The sequence below is a fragment of the Pezoporus flaviventris genome, unplaced genomic scaffold, assembly GCF_033815535.1.
Source record: "Pezoporus flaviventris isolate CSIRO_AGI_PZ_B2104156 unplaced genomic scaffold, CSIRO_AGI_Pfla_v1 ptg000006l, whole genome shotgun sequence".
Classification (NCBI taxonomy): domain Eukaryota; kingdom Metazoa; phylum Chordata; class Aves; order Psittaciformes; family Psittacidae; genus Pezoporus; species Pezoporus flaviventris.
This window is the reverse complement of record NW_026892554.1, coordinates 15,424,115-15,438,504: the sequence shown is the minus strand read 5'-3', so window position 1 is coordinate 15,438,504 and position 14,390 is coordinate 15,424,115. Positions and strand designations below refer to the sequence as shown.

At 39.5% G+C, this 14,390-nt stretch overlaps 2 protein-coding genes across 3 annotated transcripts in view; one reads left to right on the top strand and one right to left on the bottom strand.

Annotated features, from left to right (window-relative positions):
- MYO1E (myosin IE) overlaps positions 1-14,390 on the top strand; it is a 192,009-nt gene that overhangs the window by 48,389 nt on the left and 129,230 nt on the right. The window lies entirely within an intron of this gene.
- Positions 1-14,390, bottom strand: part of CHRFAM7A (CHRNA7 (exons 5-10) and FAM7A (exons A-E) fusion) — a 42,149-nt gene that overhangs the window by 17,464 nt on the left and 10,295 nt on the right. The window contains exons 1-2 of one of the 2 annotated variants that reach the window (XM_061447077.1): positions 4,856-5,640; positions 3,088-3,132 (exon numbers count right to left, since the gene is read on the bottom strand). In XM_061447077.1, coding sequence (XP_061303061.1) covers positions 3,088-3,090 — 3 coding nt within the window. In that variant the 5' untranslated portion in view covers positions 3,091-3,132; positions 4,856-5,640. Of the gene's footprint in view, positions 1-3,087; positions 3,133-4,855; positions 5,641-14,390 lie in introns of those variants that run through there. The other variant, XM_061447076.1, reaches the window with a different exon arrangement.

Below are 14,390 nucleotides of genomic sequence, written 5' to 3'. Positions count from 1 at the left end.
TTGCCACACAATTTCTTGGTCTGTGCTTCCATGTTTTTCTCATTCATTTTTTGCTATGAATTTGTAGCACCTTGTCACCTGGACAAATTATCTGAGCTGTGTGTTGTTTTTTCCCTTTGCAAATAACAGTTTTTTACAGAAATCTTAAACCAGAATATCTGTTTGGCTCTATTTATAGATTTTGTTTTCACTGCCTGCTCCATTCACAGTTCTCTAATTAAACCATGTGTATTGCCCATGCTTGTCTATTGCCCATGCTTATCTACAGTTTCTGTAAGCTGATTAACAGCTTCTCAAATTCTTTTTTTAATTTTACATCCATTTGTAGTGAATTGTGTCACATGAGCTTCCTGGTACATGAATGTCACTGTATGTTTTACCACTTCATCCTTTGTGGAATGTAGAAGTACTGAAATCCTCACGAGAACTCTATTTTTTTACAAAGTCCAGCAATGCAAACAAATACAATATGTAGTTTTGAGGCTGTGGGCTCTTGTTGGCTTTTCATTTCCAGGAGCTGACAGAACCAGTTGCTGTGAGCAGCAGTGGCAGGGCCAGGGCTGGCAGGCTGCAGGCAGCTGCCACAAAGCTGCCACTTGGCTCCCCCCTTCATTTCCATCTGAACTGCCTTACAATAATTTATAGTGATGTAGCCAATAATTTCTTATTCTAACTTCTTTTAGGAGTTACCACGGCCAATAGGTAGTAGCATAGGGTGACACTGAATGATTTAAGAACAGTCCAAAGGGTGATAGAATATTTAGTATTGAAGTCTATATTACAGGTAATGTTAAGCAGATTGTACAGTTGCTTGGTTTAGCTGTGTGTACAGAGTGCTTACCCATCCAGCTGGACATGAGCTGCCGCATTTTGTTTTGGCTATAGAGCTATGATCTCCACTGTAGCTGAAGTACATCTGAGGTGGATTAAACTAGCAAACAACTCAAGACAGTTGGGTTAGTATTAATCTGTGTGACAGGGTAAGGCTTCTGCTGTAACTTAGATCAAGTTTAAGTTTTTGATACTGAACAGTATTGCCATGGAGATAGTGCTCAGGATCAAAGAGTCTGCATGTATAAATACTAGACTTACATTCATCTTTCTCCCAGATTATTTTTTGTACTTAAGTATTTTAGTGGCAATTAAATACATTATATTTAGGATGCATCACTGATCATACACACATACAGACCAAGAAAGAGAGTAAAGTGGGAAATACAGGGAAAAAAATTCAGACCATTTAGCATAAGAAAATGACATACGTTTGCCTTAAGCATGCTTTGATGTGTCTAGTATCCCATTATTAGAAAGTTAATATGCAAACACATTGCTTTTTTTTTTTTAAATGTGTACACAGGCCATGAAGAGTAGCCCTATTCTTTATAGTCATCAAGTGATCTGTTCACTGCAGTCTTAACATGCTCCACATACAGTATGTGTTATGGTGAATAAATCAAAAGAAATACAGAATATATAAAAGAATCAGGAATTTCCTTAGGGGAAAAAGGAAGACAATCTCCAAAAGGATAAGGATGCTGTGGGATAAAAGGGAAGGAAAATAACAGATAGCTCCTTGAGTATGAATTGCTGTCTGTTTTCCTGGTGAGAAATCATAGCAACTGTTGTCATTGTAGCTCAAAGCCAAAACCATATTATATTTGACAATTTTAATCTTGCTGTACAAGCCTGTAAAATAACATGGGGTGAATGTTTCTTCCATGTTAACTTTTCTTTGTGAATAAATGGAATAGCCATGCTATCCCTTCTAGATCATGAAAATACTCTTTCGTTTCCTACCACAGTGCAAGAGAGGTGCTCTATAAAAGAATACATTTAAACTGAATGAGCTGGGTAAAGAAACTGAAAGGTGTAAAGTTTCTGCAGTAGCAACGTGATTATTTTGAATAATAAAACTCTTCTGTAAACCTTTACTTAATCCAAACAGTTGAGTTTCTGTGTTAGAGATGGGAATTCAACCAATGGCAAATGCTCATCCTAGCTGCTGTAGTATGGAGAAAGCTGCCCGTACCACTCCATCTTTGTAAAGCACAGACTTATAGTAGAAGTATTTTGTGGAAGCATTAAAAGCCCACAGTAGTCAGCTTGGTGAAAAGCATCTTGTTAATTGTAAGTCTTAATTTAAACTAATGCAAAAAGATAAGCAATCAACTCGGAATAAATCTGTGTAGCCTCCTTTGCTCAGGAGGAGCTCGCTTGCTAGTTAACCTTCCAGAGAAAAGAAATTCAAAATACTCTCACAAAGTTCTTGAATGTTCTGCCCCATTTATTACAAACATGAGTAAAACTACTTCTGTCCAGCAATGCCAGCCGTGAGTTAATGGGGACAAAGTTCTCTCCTGTGGTATCTAGTGATGGCAATAGTTACTGTTAATAAGAGAGAATGTGAAATTCTGTGGCAAGTATAGCAACTAAGCATTGCAAGAAAAAGTAAAATAAAGCTACTGTTTGAAGAATGAACACCCTATGTGGGCAAAACAAACTGGGAAACCAGGAAAAAGTACAGCTTTTTCCCAGCAGCACATTAGAAAACCGATGTTCATGTACCCATTTTTGTCATGAAACTGAGATAACAGAATCTGGAGAAGAAACATAAAAAACCCCTTGTGTTCACAGTTAACTTCTGATGACAACCTACGTTTAAACAACAACATTTTGAACAACATGGTAACAGCATGGCCGTTTACATTAAAATCCTTTTGCAGTATCGAGGCACACAGAAAAGCAAATAGGATGGCAGAGATTGTTGAAATGAGTGATCGGGCACTTGCACCTACAGTTACTGTATGTGGGACTTTTAGGACACCATTATCTTATACTAATCAAGAGTTTAGCATGCCTAAATCAACTAAAATGAGTTAGTAACTTACTTAGTGTAGTGACTCAAATTCTTCAAGTTTTTAGAAATACCTGAAACATCGAGACCTAAATCTCAGCCTTACAGTTTTCCATTCAGCTTAGCTTTCTACACTATGTAGCAAGATACAGAACAAAAGCTTGAAAGTTTCCTGAAATTCATTGAACTGAATGACCAAAGGGGGGAAATAACTACTTCATTTCAAAACTTACCATTTGTAGCCAGACGTTTGTTGTTAATACTTGATTCTTTTCATCCTGGGAGGAAGGAGAAGAAAAAACCAACCACAGCTTAGTACCATACAGATAAAACACCACCTGTAAATATATTTGACTGTTACGAAGTAGCCAGTTGTGCTAAGGTACTATTCAAAGCAAAGGGAATCCTTGCCTCTAACTTGCTGCAACAGAAGTCTTCATATGAACTTTTTAATTTATCTTGTATTACCACAGTCAGACTCTTTCCTGAGAGTATGCTTCTGCCAGACTTTTCCCTGGGGCTCCTCTAATAAGGAATCTTAAAAGGCAAAGCAGATTACAGTAGGGCTTGCCTGTTCCACTTTTGTTAAGAGCAGCCCTCTCACTAATAAACCTTACAGACCAGACATACACAGGTAGGAGGAAAAATATTGAACAAAGAATGTGTGACTAAGCACAGATGATGTACATTGAGGTCATATTGAGTAGCTTCTTAACGGGCAAGTAGCACCACTTACATCAGTGGAACTTTACAAAAGGGGTTTTGTCAGCTTTACCAGAAAACTGTTGTTAGGGCAGAACATTATTATTCTGCCTGCAACGGTTCCTGTTTGAAAGCATTCTCCCTTGCCTCCTGTGACAATTTGATCTCATCTTAATGCTGCAGTTTAATTAAAGAGTATAATTCTGAACTTTTCAGACACAGGAAAACATTGGTGACCTTATTCTGTGGAGGTACTTTATCAGTATCCACCTAGGTTGTGTGAAGCTAATTTAATGTGCTGTATATACTGTTGGTATTATGCATTTTCCAAACTGAACACAAAATCCCTCTCCCAAACACCAGTCAAAGCTTCATTAACAGTCTGAGGAAGTGTCATTGCAAGTTTCAGTCACCTGTGCAGCAGCAGCTATCAGAGGTGCTAATATGTCTAGACCTCATTAGCTGAATGGCACGTACTGGTGCGTGGTTAGATTCCGAGTTAAACTCACATTCTACTCCCAGTGTGATCTCTTTCTACTCATGAATGGCCCCAGTGTTAGATTAGTGGTGTTTCAAAAATTCCCTTTTCAGTAGCAGGAAAAGGTTGTACTAAAAAGTGGAGTGCTGCTGATGCTTGAGCTAATGATATACCATGGAGATGTATTTTGAATCCCTGAGCCCACATCGTAGTCAGATGAACTATTTTAGGAGTATCAGAAAGGAACTCTACTCTCAGCCAGCACTCATCACAGAACCAGACTAGAGAGCCATCACTGAGAGTTTAACTAGCAGAGCTGAGGGGAACAGCAGACTTTTAATCCAGCTGTGCTGCTGGCAGAATGATTCAGTGCCTGCCACTGCAGGGAGCTGGGCACATGGCAGAGCCATTGCAGGTTTGCCAGCAGGAGGCTGCAGACCTATTCTGAAAGCCAAGTTATTCCTCGGTGTGATCTTTCACTCAAAACTAGCGCAGAGAGGGTAGCCTGAGAGCACTGACTCAAAAGCAACTTGCACACTGAAGACAAGAACAAAAAGAAGATGGCCCATGCTGTTTTCCTGGTGTTTCTTTCTGTTACCTTAAGCATTTAGAGTCTGAAAGAGTGATTTTGAACAAAATAACTCCCAGTTGGAGCACTATATTTAAAGTTCCATTGGTGTTTGAATCACAAATCCCATCATTGCTCCTCACCTGTAAGGCGCTGCTGCATGCAGAAACTTGGTTTATAGTGGTGTGGTTTTTGTAGTGGTGTTTGTTGGAACAAATGGCTTCCAGCATTTTAGTCATTATTGGATTCTCACCCATCACTAGAGGAAAGATTCTGATTTTAGAGGAATTGTGCTTCTCTATGGTCCCAAGTAAAGCTGGTGAAAGGTGGGAAAGGAGACAGACATCCTACAGGGTTTCCTTCCAGCTAGGAGAGTTTTTTGCATGCTGTTTTGAAAGCTTTACAGCAAACTGTATTAACACTATTTTTTTATCAGGGTTGCACAGGACTTCCTCATTTTTTGTCACTGTGCAATATTTTGTAAACACCTACAGAAAAAGTGTTACAAAAGCAAGGCAGTTCCTATTACAAATGCTTCCTTTTATAAAGGAGCAAAGAAAAAGGACTTAACAATATATTCTGAGATGCTGGGAAAATTAGCCAGAGAGCACGACCAGAAATTATACCATGGCGTTAGGATTGGTGTGGGTTGTTTCCCATACCAGCTACTTTAGGGTACTTGCTGTTCAGGTAGTACTGGCCAAGTAGCGCAGGCAGTGAAGAGTTAGGTTTCAGTCATGCAGTGGGACGTGGGTGGGAGGTTACTTGATTCACTACTGTAGTTATGAACCTGTGAGGGCAGATGACAAATTGCCACTGGGCAACTTATCACATTATTCCATGGCAGTGTGATTGATGAAAGAGAAGTAGTTGACATCAGGAAGACTAGAACGGTCCTTCGTCAGTTTTTGAAGGTAGAGGTAACAATTTCTGGAAGTTCTTGAAGGGAATTGTACTGTCCCCATTATTCCAGTTCCCGTCTCTGGTTTTGTCTGTCTTTACTGTATAAACAGTCTGTCAGACTCGGAAACAGTCTATGAGTTTCCAGATCATCTCTGGAAACATGGTATCGGATTTTCACATTATCCTTCCCTCACCCTGTGTTCAACAGAACATATAAAAGAAGAGATGGAAATGTGACAATGCCTTGTGAAGGGCTTTAGCCTGGGCATTACAAATTTTGTGAGGAACATTATCTGCTGACTTTCAAAAGGATGTTAGCACATTTATTATCCACACTAGAAAAGCTATGCAGAAAAAAGCAAGAAGAAAAGTAAAATCAGCCTGCATGCCTATATACTGGGATGCTAGCAGGAGCTAGCAAGAAACACATACTTCCTGGAAGACTTGGATGAAGTAATGTCCTGACTTAAATCTGTTAGCTGTAATTCATGAACTTCAAATCTGGATTCTTATGTGGTTGCATCTCGCCTAAATTACAGAAAAAGTAATATCTCTTTGAACTGGTCTTCAGTTAGTATGAACCTTAATAAGAGTTTGTAAAAGCATTTAAAGACATCCCTTGTCACAGCAGTAATGCTAGGTTCCTGATTGGTACCTTGTAGCAAGACTGAAGTTAATAATTGTAGTCTGAAGTTAATGCGCTGGCAGCCAGTGAGAGACACATAAGGCACTCCCTGTACCAATTTTCACTTTTGTTTTCTTGGATGTCATTCTACTGAAACCAGCAGGTTAATCAGTTCATTTGCTCTTACTTCATTGTCTCAGCACTTGCTCATTAAACATTCTCAACATCTTCTGATCCACAGTGCCAAATTACTAGTACCTAATGGCTTTTATCCCCCCACATCCTTTAAAACACTGTTAGGATAAATTTTTGCTTCACTCAGCTTTGGGTTTTCTTGCTGTTCCTTTTTTATGGTCGTGCACTGAGCTCACTAAACAGTATGAAGTGAAAAAGCCTGAATTCTTTTATGGTTAGTACTCAGACAACAGGCTGGAGGATAAGCGAAGCACTCTTAAAATGGCCAGTTGACAGAAGATTGATGCTGTGGCCATGCTTTAGGCAGCCATAGTGACAATATGAATCTGAGCTCCTTGAAACTTCTGGAGAGTAGCGAACGGGCTGGACTTCTTAATTCCTGCCCATGGTGTGGCCAACCTCCAGGAGAGGCCGGAGCAGCAAGTAGTTCAACTTCACCCACCAGAAGCCCAACTGAAAACACTACGGTGACCTTACATTCTTCATAACACTAAGTCAACATGGGGGACTATTGCAGTTACGCTCTCCCCATGTGCCAAGGTTAATGCTAAACTTTTGTATTAAAGGCAGCTCAAGGCTCCTTAGTGGTTAAGGCAAAAACCAATTTTTGCTGTCTTAGGGGCGAAGATAAAAGTCAGATTACTTAAGAAAGCCAGCCTGATGCTTCTGGCATGAAATGAAACTGCAGCTGCTAGCTGAAGACTGCCTCTAGTTATCCATAGGTGGGGGCTGTAGCTGCAGTGAATCTTGATGTTGAAGAACGTAGCAAAGGGTACAGAGTCATGCTGCCCTGTAATGGGTGCATATTCATTACCCCTGAAGCCCAAGGCATCACCTACACCAAACCTTCAAAAAGGCAGGAGTAATTAAAATGCAAATTTGGATGGAATTAACGACTGGGGGGTGGTGGTTTTTTTGTTTTTTTTTTTTTCGCATAGGAATAAAAAGCTACATGGGGAGTTGGCAATGTGAAACAGGTTTTTTTAAGCAACATAAAGATGAAAAAAAAAGCAATGTACAGGATTTGCGAGAAGAAAGATTTGAACTCCTGATGCCTCTTCCCCACGTGACTTGCCTTTCAGCACAAAAGTAATGGGTTATTTCAATTACCCTTCACTTCTCCAGAAGTCAGCAGTATACCTTTTCATCATAGTAAAATGTTTTGACTCAGCATACAGCACATATTTCCAATTATGCAGAAATTGTATAAACAGACATTACCAATGCATAAATAATAATATTCCATGATCTAGTATGTGAGACTCAACACCAGGAAGAGGCCACAGAATGTTTCTGATTTCTTGAAAATAAATGCAAAAAGTGCAAAATGATTCAATAAAAAGTCAAAAGTGGAAAATATAAATTTTCACTGTTTCAGTGCATTTTTCTCAAGACCACTTCAAACAAACACACATTTATAATTGGTGTATAATGGAGCCATTTTTACGCCTCAGTCTCTTCTGCATTCCACTTCAAAGCCAAATTCAGCCCTGAGGCACTTTCACTGCTGGATGATACTTGACTGGGTGACTTTCTCACCTTCTAACTTTGACTCTGACTCTTTCGGACCTTTAGGGATAAGATACTGCAGTTGTCCTTGGGATTTAGCTAAGTATTGCCTGTAGCATTAAGGTGAGTTTTGCAGTTAAATCTCTGAAATCCAGCCTGCCTGAAAGTATCTTCCTTCCTTTGTGTGCTTCTTGATCTTTGACTTAATTTCTGGTAGCTTTTTTTAATCAAAGAATTAAAATCTTACTGCAAACCAGAATGTGAGTAGTTAATTAAAGTGAAATTTGAAAAGAAAACTTCTTTTCTTTTTGAGCTGTTAGGTGTATTAGATTTGTGATTAATGCTATATGAATGGCTCTTCATAGTTGCTACATGCTGAAGGTCTTTGAAATAGAGAACTGCTATTTAGAATTGCTTCTGACTGGGAAAGCAGAGTTTTGTTGCTGGAGGTAACACAGACTGGCACAGATTGCTGCTACTAGGTGTTTTTATTTGTTAAGAAGGCTGACTTTGGACTGTAAATTCAGTGAGGAGTGAGGTAATAAATGGCTATTCTGGGACTTAGTGAAATACTTAGAGTTGTTTGGGAAACAGTTTCCCTGTAGGGAGACAGCCCTCCTCACTCTCCCTATGGCCCCGCTTTCATTTGTGATACAGTAAATAAAGTTTATTGAAATCCCCTAAATCTCTAGCCAGGAACAATGCAGCACAGACCTGGCGTATTCCCAACACAACCTGCTGTCCTAAGCGCTTCCCATCATCTTGGAGGACAGAGTGGCAGTACCGATCCTGGATGCAGTGACAGCTCCTCTGTTACCTATTTGAATTAAAAAATCAGCCTCTTCACATCATGTAAACAGTGCAGCAGAGCTGAACAACAGCTTGCACTGGAATATACAGCTGAAATAGAGAATGCAGCTGAAGAGCATTTGTGAAAGAGTTGAATCATCCATGCAAAGTGTTGAGGCTGGGGGCTCTTGTAGATATTGGCTCAGTTATAGAAATAAATTCATAAATATTTGTAGGAAAGTGCCACTGTTAATCCAGTGAAGTTTCCTGCAGGAGACAGGTGGAGTTAAGGTCTGACTCCACACTCTTGCTCTGTTTATTCCTTGTTTTAGAACCATGACTTGCATGTAGTGATTCCTCTGTCTGACCATATTTACTAGAAATATTTCTACAAATTAAAGGGTGTGCCACACTAGAAGTAATGCTGGATAAACCAAATATTCCAGTTCAGGCTACCTCTCTTCAACAGATAGTGCTCTGTGACAGCCAAAACCTCATCTTACTATTACTTCAATTGTGTGCAGCTTCTTACCTTCAATTGTGTGCAGCTTCTTACCTTCTAAACATGACCTATCTTCAGAAATGTTTACTTAGTCAGAGTGTAATGTCTGAAGTTCAAGATATGGAAGATTTATTTCAAAGCAATATCTACTCATGTCATCTTCCCTTGAAATGCATACATCCAGGCTGGTCTGTGTATGCATGTGTAATGCCATTTTCTCTATTACTTGGGCTGTAGTGTAAAACAGTGCCAGAGTACTTACAGCTAGCCAGCTATGCTCTACTGGCTCTAACTTTAGGTTATTACTCTTATGGCATATGATTGTAGAGCCTTTTCTTGTCTTGAGAGTTTTTAAGCTTGTCCCATCAGGAATATGTGAAATTGTTCAGATCATGTATTATCTTTTGGGGTTGGTTTGATTTTATTTGTTTCGTTTTGGGCTTTGTCTGTTTTTATAACTGAATTATTATAAATGGGAGTAATTGAGTAGAAAATCAGTAAATAAAGTGACTTTGTAAATCTTCTAACCTACAAGCACATGATTTTCAGCAAATTAAGCACAAGGAAAATGGTGCCTTAGCTAGAAATAACAATGCAGCAATGCCAAATGAATACTTTACAGTACAAAGCATTACAGATTTCAGCACTGCTTTGCAGACAGTTACACAGCTTGATGTGTAGCAGTTTAGACTGCCACATCTGTTGACTTTAGTTCCAGATGTTTGGGTGTAGTAACAACGACAAGCAGAAGAGGCAGGCTGAGCAACAGAACAGAAACATCAGAGCATTACTACAAAGAGAAACAAGCTTCTGCTGTTGGGTGCAGAGGATCCCTGGGATAGGGTACACAGAGGTGCAAGGTTTAGCCATGGTGAAGCCCATTATGGTGAACTTCTGGTTTCATGTAGTGGAAACAGCGATAGGATGGTCTGCAAGTCCCTGGTGAGAAATAGTATCCAGCAACTGGGAAGGGAATGGGAGAGGAGGAAAGGAAACCTACCAGTGTGGGTGGTAGAAAGATGCCATTAGCACTAGGCTAGCTACCATTATGGTTTGTGTTTAATACTTGAGTCAGCACATACTTAATACAAGATTTGCTGTGAGCTTACCCACAGATACAATTCAGACTTAGTGACTCTAGAGCTTGACCTATATGTAAATCTGAAAAAAACTGGAATCTTCAAGTGTGTGTTCTGCATCGGTATTGAAGCCTGGAGTTCACCTGTCCCATGCACTGTTCAAGTGCATGAGAAAGACAGAAGCAAAAGAGTGAGGAAGTAAACCTGAGTATAACAGACAAGTATGCTTCTGCTTATACTTAAGTCTGCGAAAGTGTTAAAGGTATTTAGAGTTAAAATGCTAAATTGTTACTAAAGCATTATGTGCTGCTGGGATAGGAGCAGGTGCTCACATTTGGTCTTTTGTGTATCTTTAATTTTTTCTTTCAAATAAAAGGAAAGTATCATTTGAATTTTATCTGGGTTAAGGTTCAGATTGGAGTGTGAGATGAGGAGTCTTATTGCTTTGCTTAACTTAATTCAGGAGAAATTCTGAGGAGGAGGGTTGCTCATTTTGATGTGTTTTTTTAAATTGTGCAATGTGTGGTCTATTTTGCAAGTCTGAAAAACTCTGGTGGTTTCTCCATACCGACTATTTGACATGCTTTTCAAGAAGTATTTTCTTTCTCCCCAATAACTGTATCTTGCCTTAAAAGAAAGGCAGAGTTTGCCCTAAATGTACACAGGTCATCCCAGATGCATGCAAATCTTACACAGCAGAAAAGCTGCTGAAGAAAGAGCCTAGAAAAGCCATCTGAACTCTGGACAGATCATTTGTGCAAGGAGCCACCTTAAATGTGAGAATGTGTTTCTGTTCCATATGTACTCTGACAAGGTCTGACACTTGTGCTTGCATTGAGTGTACAGGGCTTTGTCCTGACAGTGGGCTTGAGATATATTGTTTCTCAGAAAAGAAGCGGAGATTGTAAATGTGGGTAAGAGCCTCATGATGTACCCTTTCTGTTACCATGGGGACATTATTGTAATAGCAGGCTTTTTTCTTTTGTTTCCCAGTACATCATTGTTAACAAGAGATTGTATTTAGATTTAAATACAGTCATCTCTGCAAAGACAAGCAGGGATCGGGCATTTGAAATGAGCAGAGTACAGTATAACCAATAAAACGCTTCAGCACATATTGTGAAAAAAATATTCTTCTGAAGAGCAAGAGGGGGAGGTTGCATTTTTTTCAAGTTATCTTATGAACTCCCGTGATCCCTCAGTTCAATCATTAAATATAGCATAGAGCTTAAAGTGCAGTTACATTTAGTGCAAACACGCAAAGTAATAGCTGTGTTCTGTTGCTTTATTTACAAACAATTCTTGATTCCATTGTATTGCACAGCAGACTCCCATTCAGAGGATTGAACCCTGAATTAGTGTTAACTGTCTATAGGTGCTGATTATCATTGCCAGTCTGACACAGATGGGCATCCCAGCTCTGAGCACATGCTGGAATCTGGGAGCTGCCAACCATTCCACAGGCTAAGAGGGAAAAATAGAGCCCCCTTAGCCCCACCCCATAAACAGTGTTAAAACAGGAGGGAATCAAAGCTTTTGGACTTGGTCTGTTTGCTTAGAGCTTAGCTGCAAAACATGGAAGTTGAAAGGTCAGGTTGTTATACCAGATGTACCAGTAATTCCAGGACAGCATTATATCAAAAGATTTGACTTATTCTAGATAATCCACTTTAAGTCATATTTGACTTTTTATTAAAACTTTCTCCTTAAAATGTTTGTAGGTCATATGGAAATGCTGTTGTAGCATGTATACTTAGCAAACTAAAGTGGAAGGAAAGCAGGTGATCTTTTCAAGGAGAGGAATTTACGGAAAAAGGAAAAGCTGAACACAAAGCTGTCTCTTTCTCTCCTGTTGTGTCATCAGAGCATACAGCTCTAGCACCAGCTTGCTGCTGGCATTCTTCTGTTCTATTTTTGTGAAAAACAGCAACAGAAATTTCCACCCCGACCTTTACAAATGGACATAGTTAAAGCCAGCTTCTGAGAACCAGTTAGCAAATTGCCATTACTCATCCCAGGCAGTCTCTCTAACTATACTGTCTTATCTCCACCTTTCCAAGTGTAGGCAAAGTAAGCAAGGAGTAGCTCCGAAGTTTCTGTGATGTGTAATGTAATCCATTATTCTTGCTGTCTCAGGGTCTCTGTTCAATCTAGGCTACATCACAGACATTACCATGGCAATTAAAAACTCTCCTGGAGAAGGGTGTAGTACAAAATGTTTATCCTGCTTGAACGTCACTGCAGCTCTTGACACAGAAAAATTACAAGTGCCCCTTAATAACAGGAAGAGAGGATGAATCAGCATTACAGAAATACTAGTTTTTCCTTACCCTACATCCTCTGAGGGACAGGTTTGAGAGTAATTTTTTAGAGGGTCTTAATTTTGAACTTCCCTTAAAAATGCACCTGGTCCCCACTTCTCTTTAATGCATGTAAACAATTACTGACAAAGATACTGAGAAAATGTAAGCTTGGCTGAGAGAAATATATTGATGAAAATCAACTGCATGCAACAAGCATCATGACTCAAATGTCAGAACACCTACACAGTCCTTCAGGCTGCTGTTTCTTGTGACACAAAAGAGCAAACTCTCTCCTACGAAAAGAACATTTCTGTCTGTTGAGGTCAGAGATGGAGGGAGTGCTCCAAAATAAAACTGCTTATTTGAGTTTCCTGAGCTCAGTGACTGGTTCAGTCAAGTTTACTATTGCTCATTATTTTTTCTGTCTTCATTCTTGCATTTAGTAGCATTGGTGCTAGTGGGTAAAAAGCCTGCTTCTTTCCTCTTATACTTAGTCAACACAACTGTGTAGTTACTGAAAGTAAGTACAGGGATGCCAGACACAGAAATATGTTAATATCCACGGCTGAACATGGAAGACAAGCCAGTAAAAGTCCAAAGTAGTAATGCTAGATAACTAAATGTGTGTGGGTCCACCAACTCTGTACATGGATTGTGCTCCATTCAAGCTATTCCATTATGAGGATCATATAAGCAATATGAAGACATGATTATAGGCCATGCAAATAGAGCTTTACATTACTACCAGAGGATTTTGGAGAGATGAGCTGGATAAATATCATATTCTTGTGTTTCTGGCTTCATGCCATGCTCCTACCACTTCCCAGTTAGCTGTTGTTGAAGCCAGTGTTAACAGCCTTGCCTTTTTACAAATAAACTTCTAGTTTCAGATAACAGGCATGAACATGCAAGCCAAAGTGAAGGCTAAATCCAAATACATGCTTGTTTCAAAATTCTTCTGGTTATTCTGGAAAGTAATTATTTTCATTTTAAATAAATTAAAAACTCAAAATTAGTTAACACAGCAAAGAAGTTAAAGTTCTAGTAAGTTTTAAAAATTTCTTTTTTTATATAGGTGCTTGTACACATAGGCTCCCTGCTGCCAACCCCGGGGGAGATCGTCTCCCCTTAATTTTTTTGCCTTTTTTGTCAGGGATATATTTAGATTGGGAACAGTTGGATTGTTTAGTAGTCTATTCAGGCGATCATGGTGAGGAGTTCAGGAGACAGCAAAGAATTCGCATCTGTATCATCTAAATTTGAAGTAATTAACATTTGAATGTTTCTGTGTTAATATGCTGTTCACAGATAGAAAAGGGTTTGCTTGCAGTCCATTGAGAATACATTGATCAACTGCTGTCAGCACTATTAGATCTGTAAAATACTGAAAACTTTTTATAGTGTGTGCTTTTCTGAGAGAAAAGCAGGCACTGTATCCACACAGGTCTGAGAATACAGCCCTAAAATGAAAGGGAGAAGAGAAACAGAATACTTCCTACTTGATTGCTCAAGAGCCATAGCCCACCAGGACTACCATTTAAAAATGTTAAACCATGACTGGTAATTTGATCTTGTCCCCAAGCTCCTCTGGTAGCACAGGTGCTCCCAAGCATGGTGTTAGAGGTTAGGTGCCTTGCTTTAGGAGCACTTCGTGCATTCCCTTTGCTGTCATCCCTGAAATTGCTGCAGCACCTTTCCTGTCAACTTGTGAACCCACACAGATCCTCTTTACAGGAGTGGGGTAGAGGCTGTGATGGTTAGGTGTGGGCTGCTTTTCCCCAGATAACTCATCCAGCCCACAGCATCTTCCCACATCACTTCCAGTAGCCTTCCTAGAAAAGAAATGGGTCTAGCAGAGGCAACCACCTGCATTTGAACTCCTT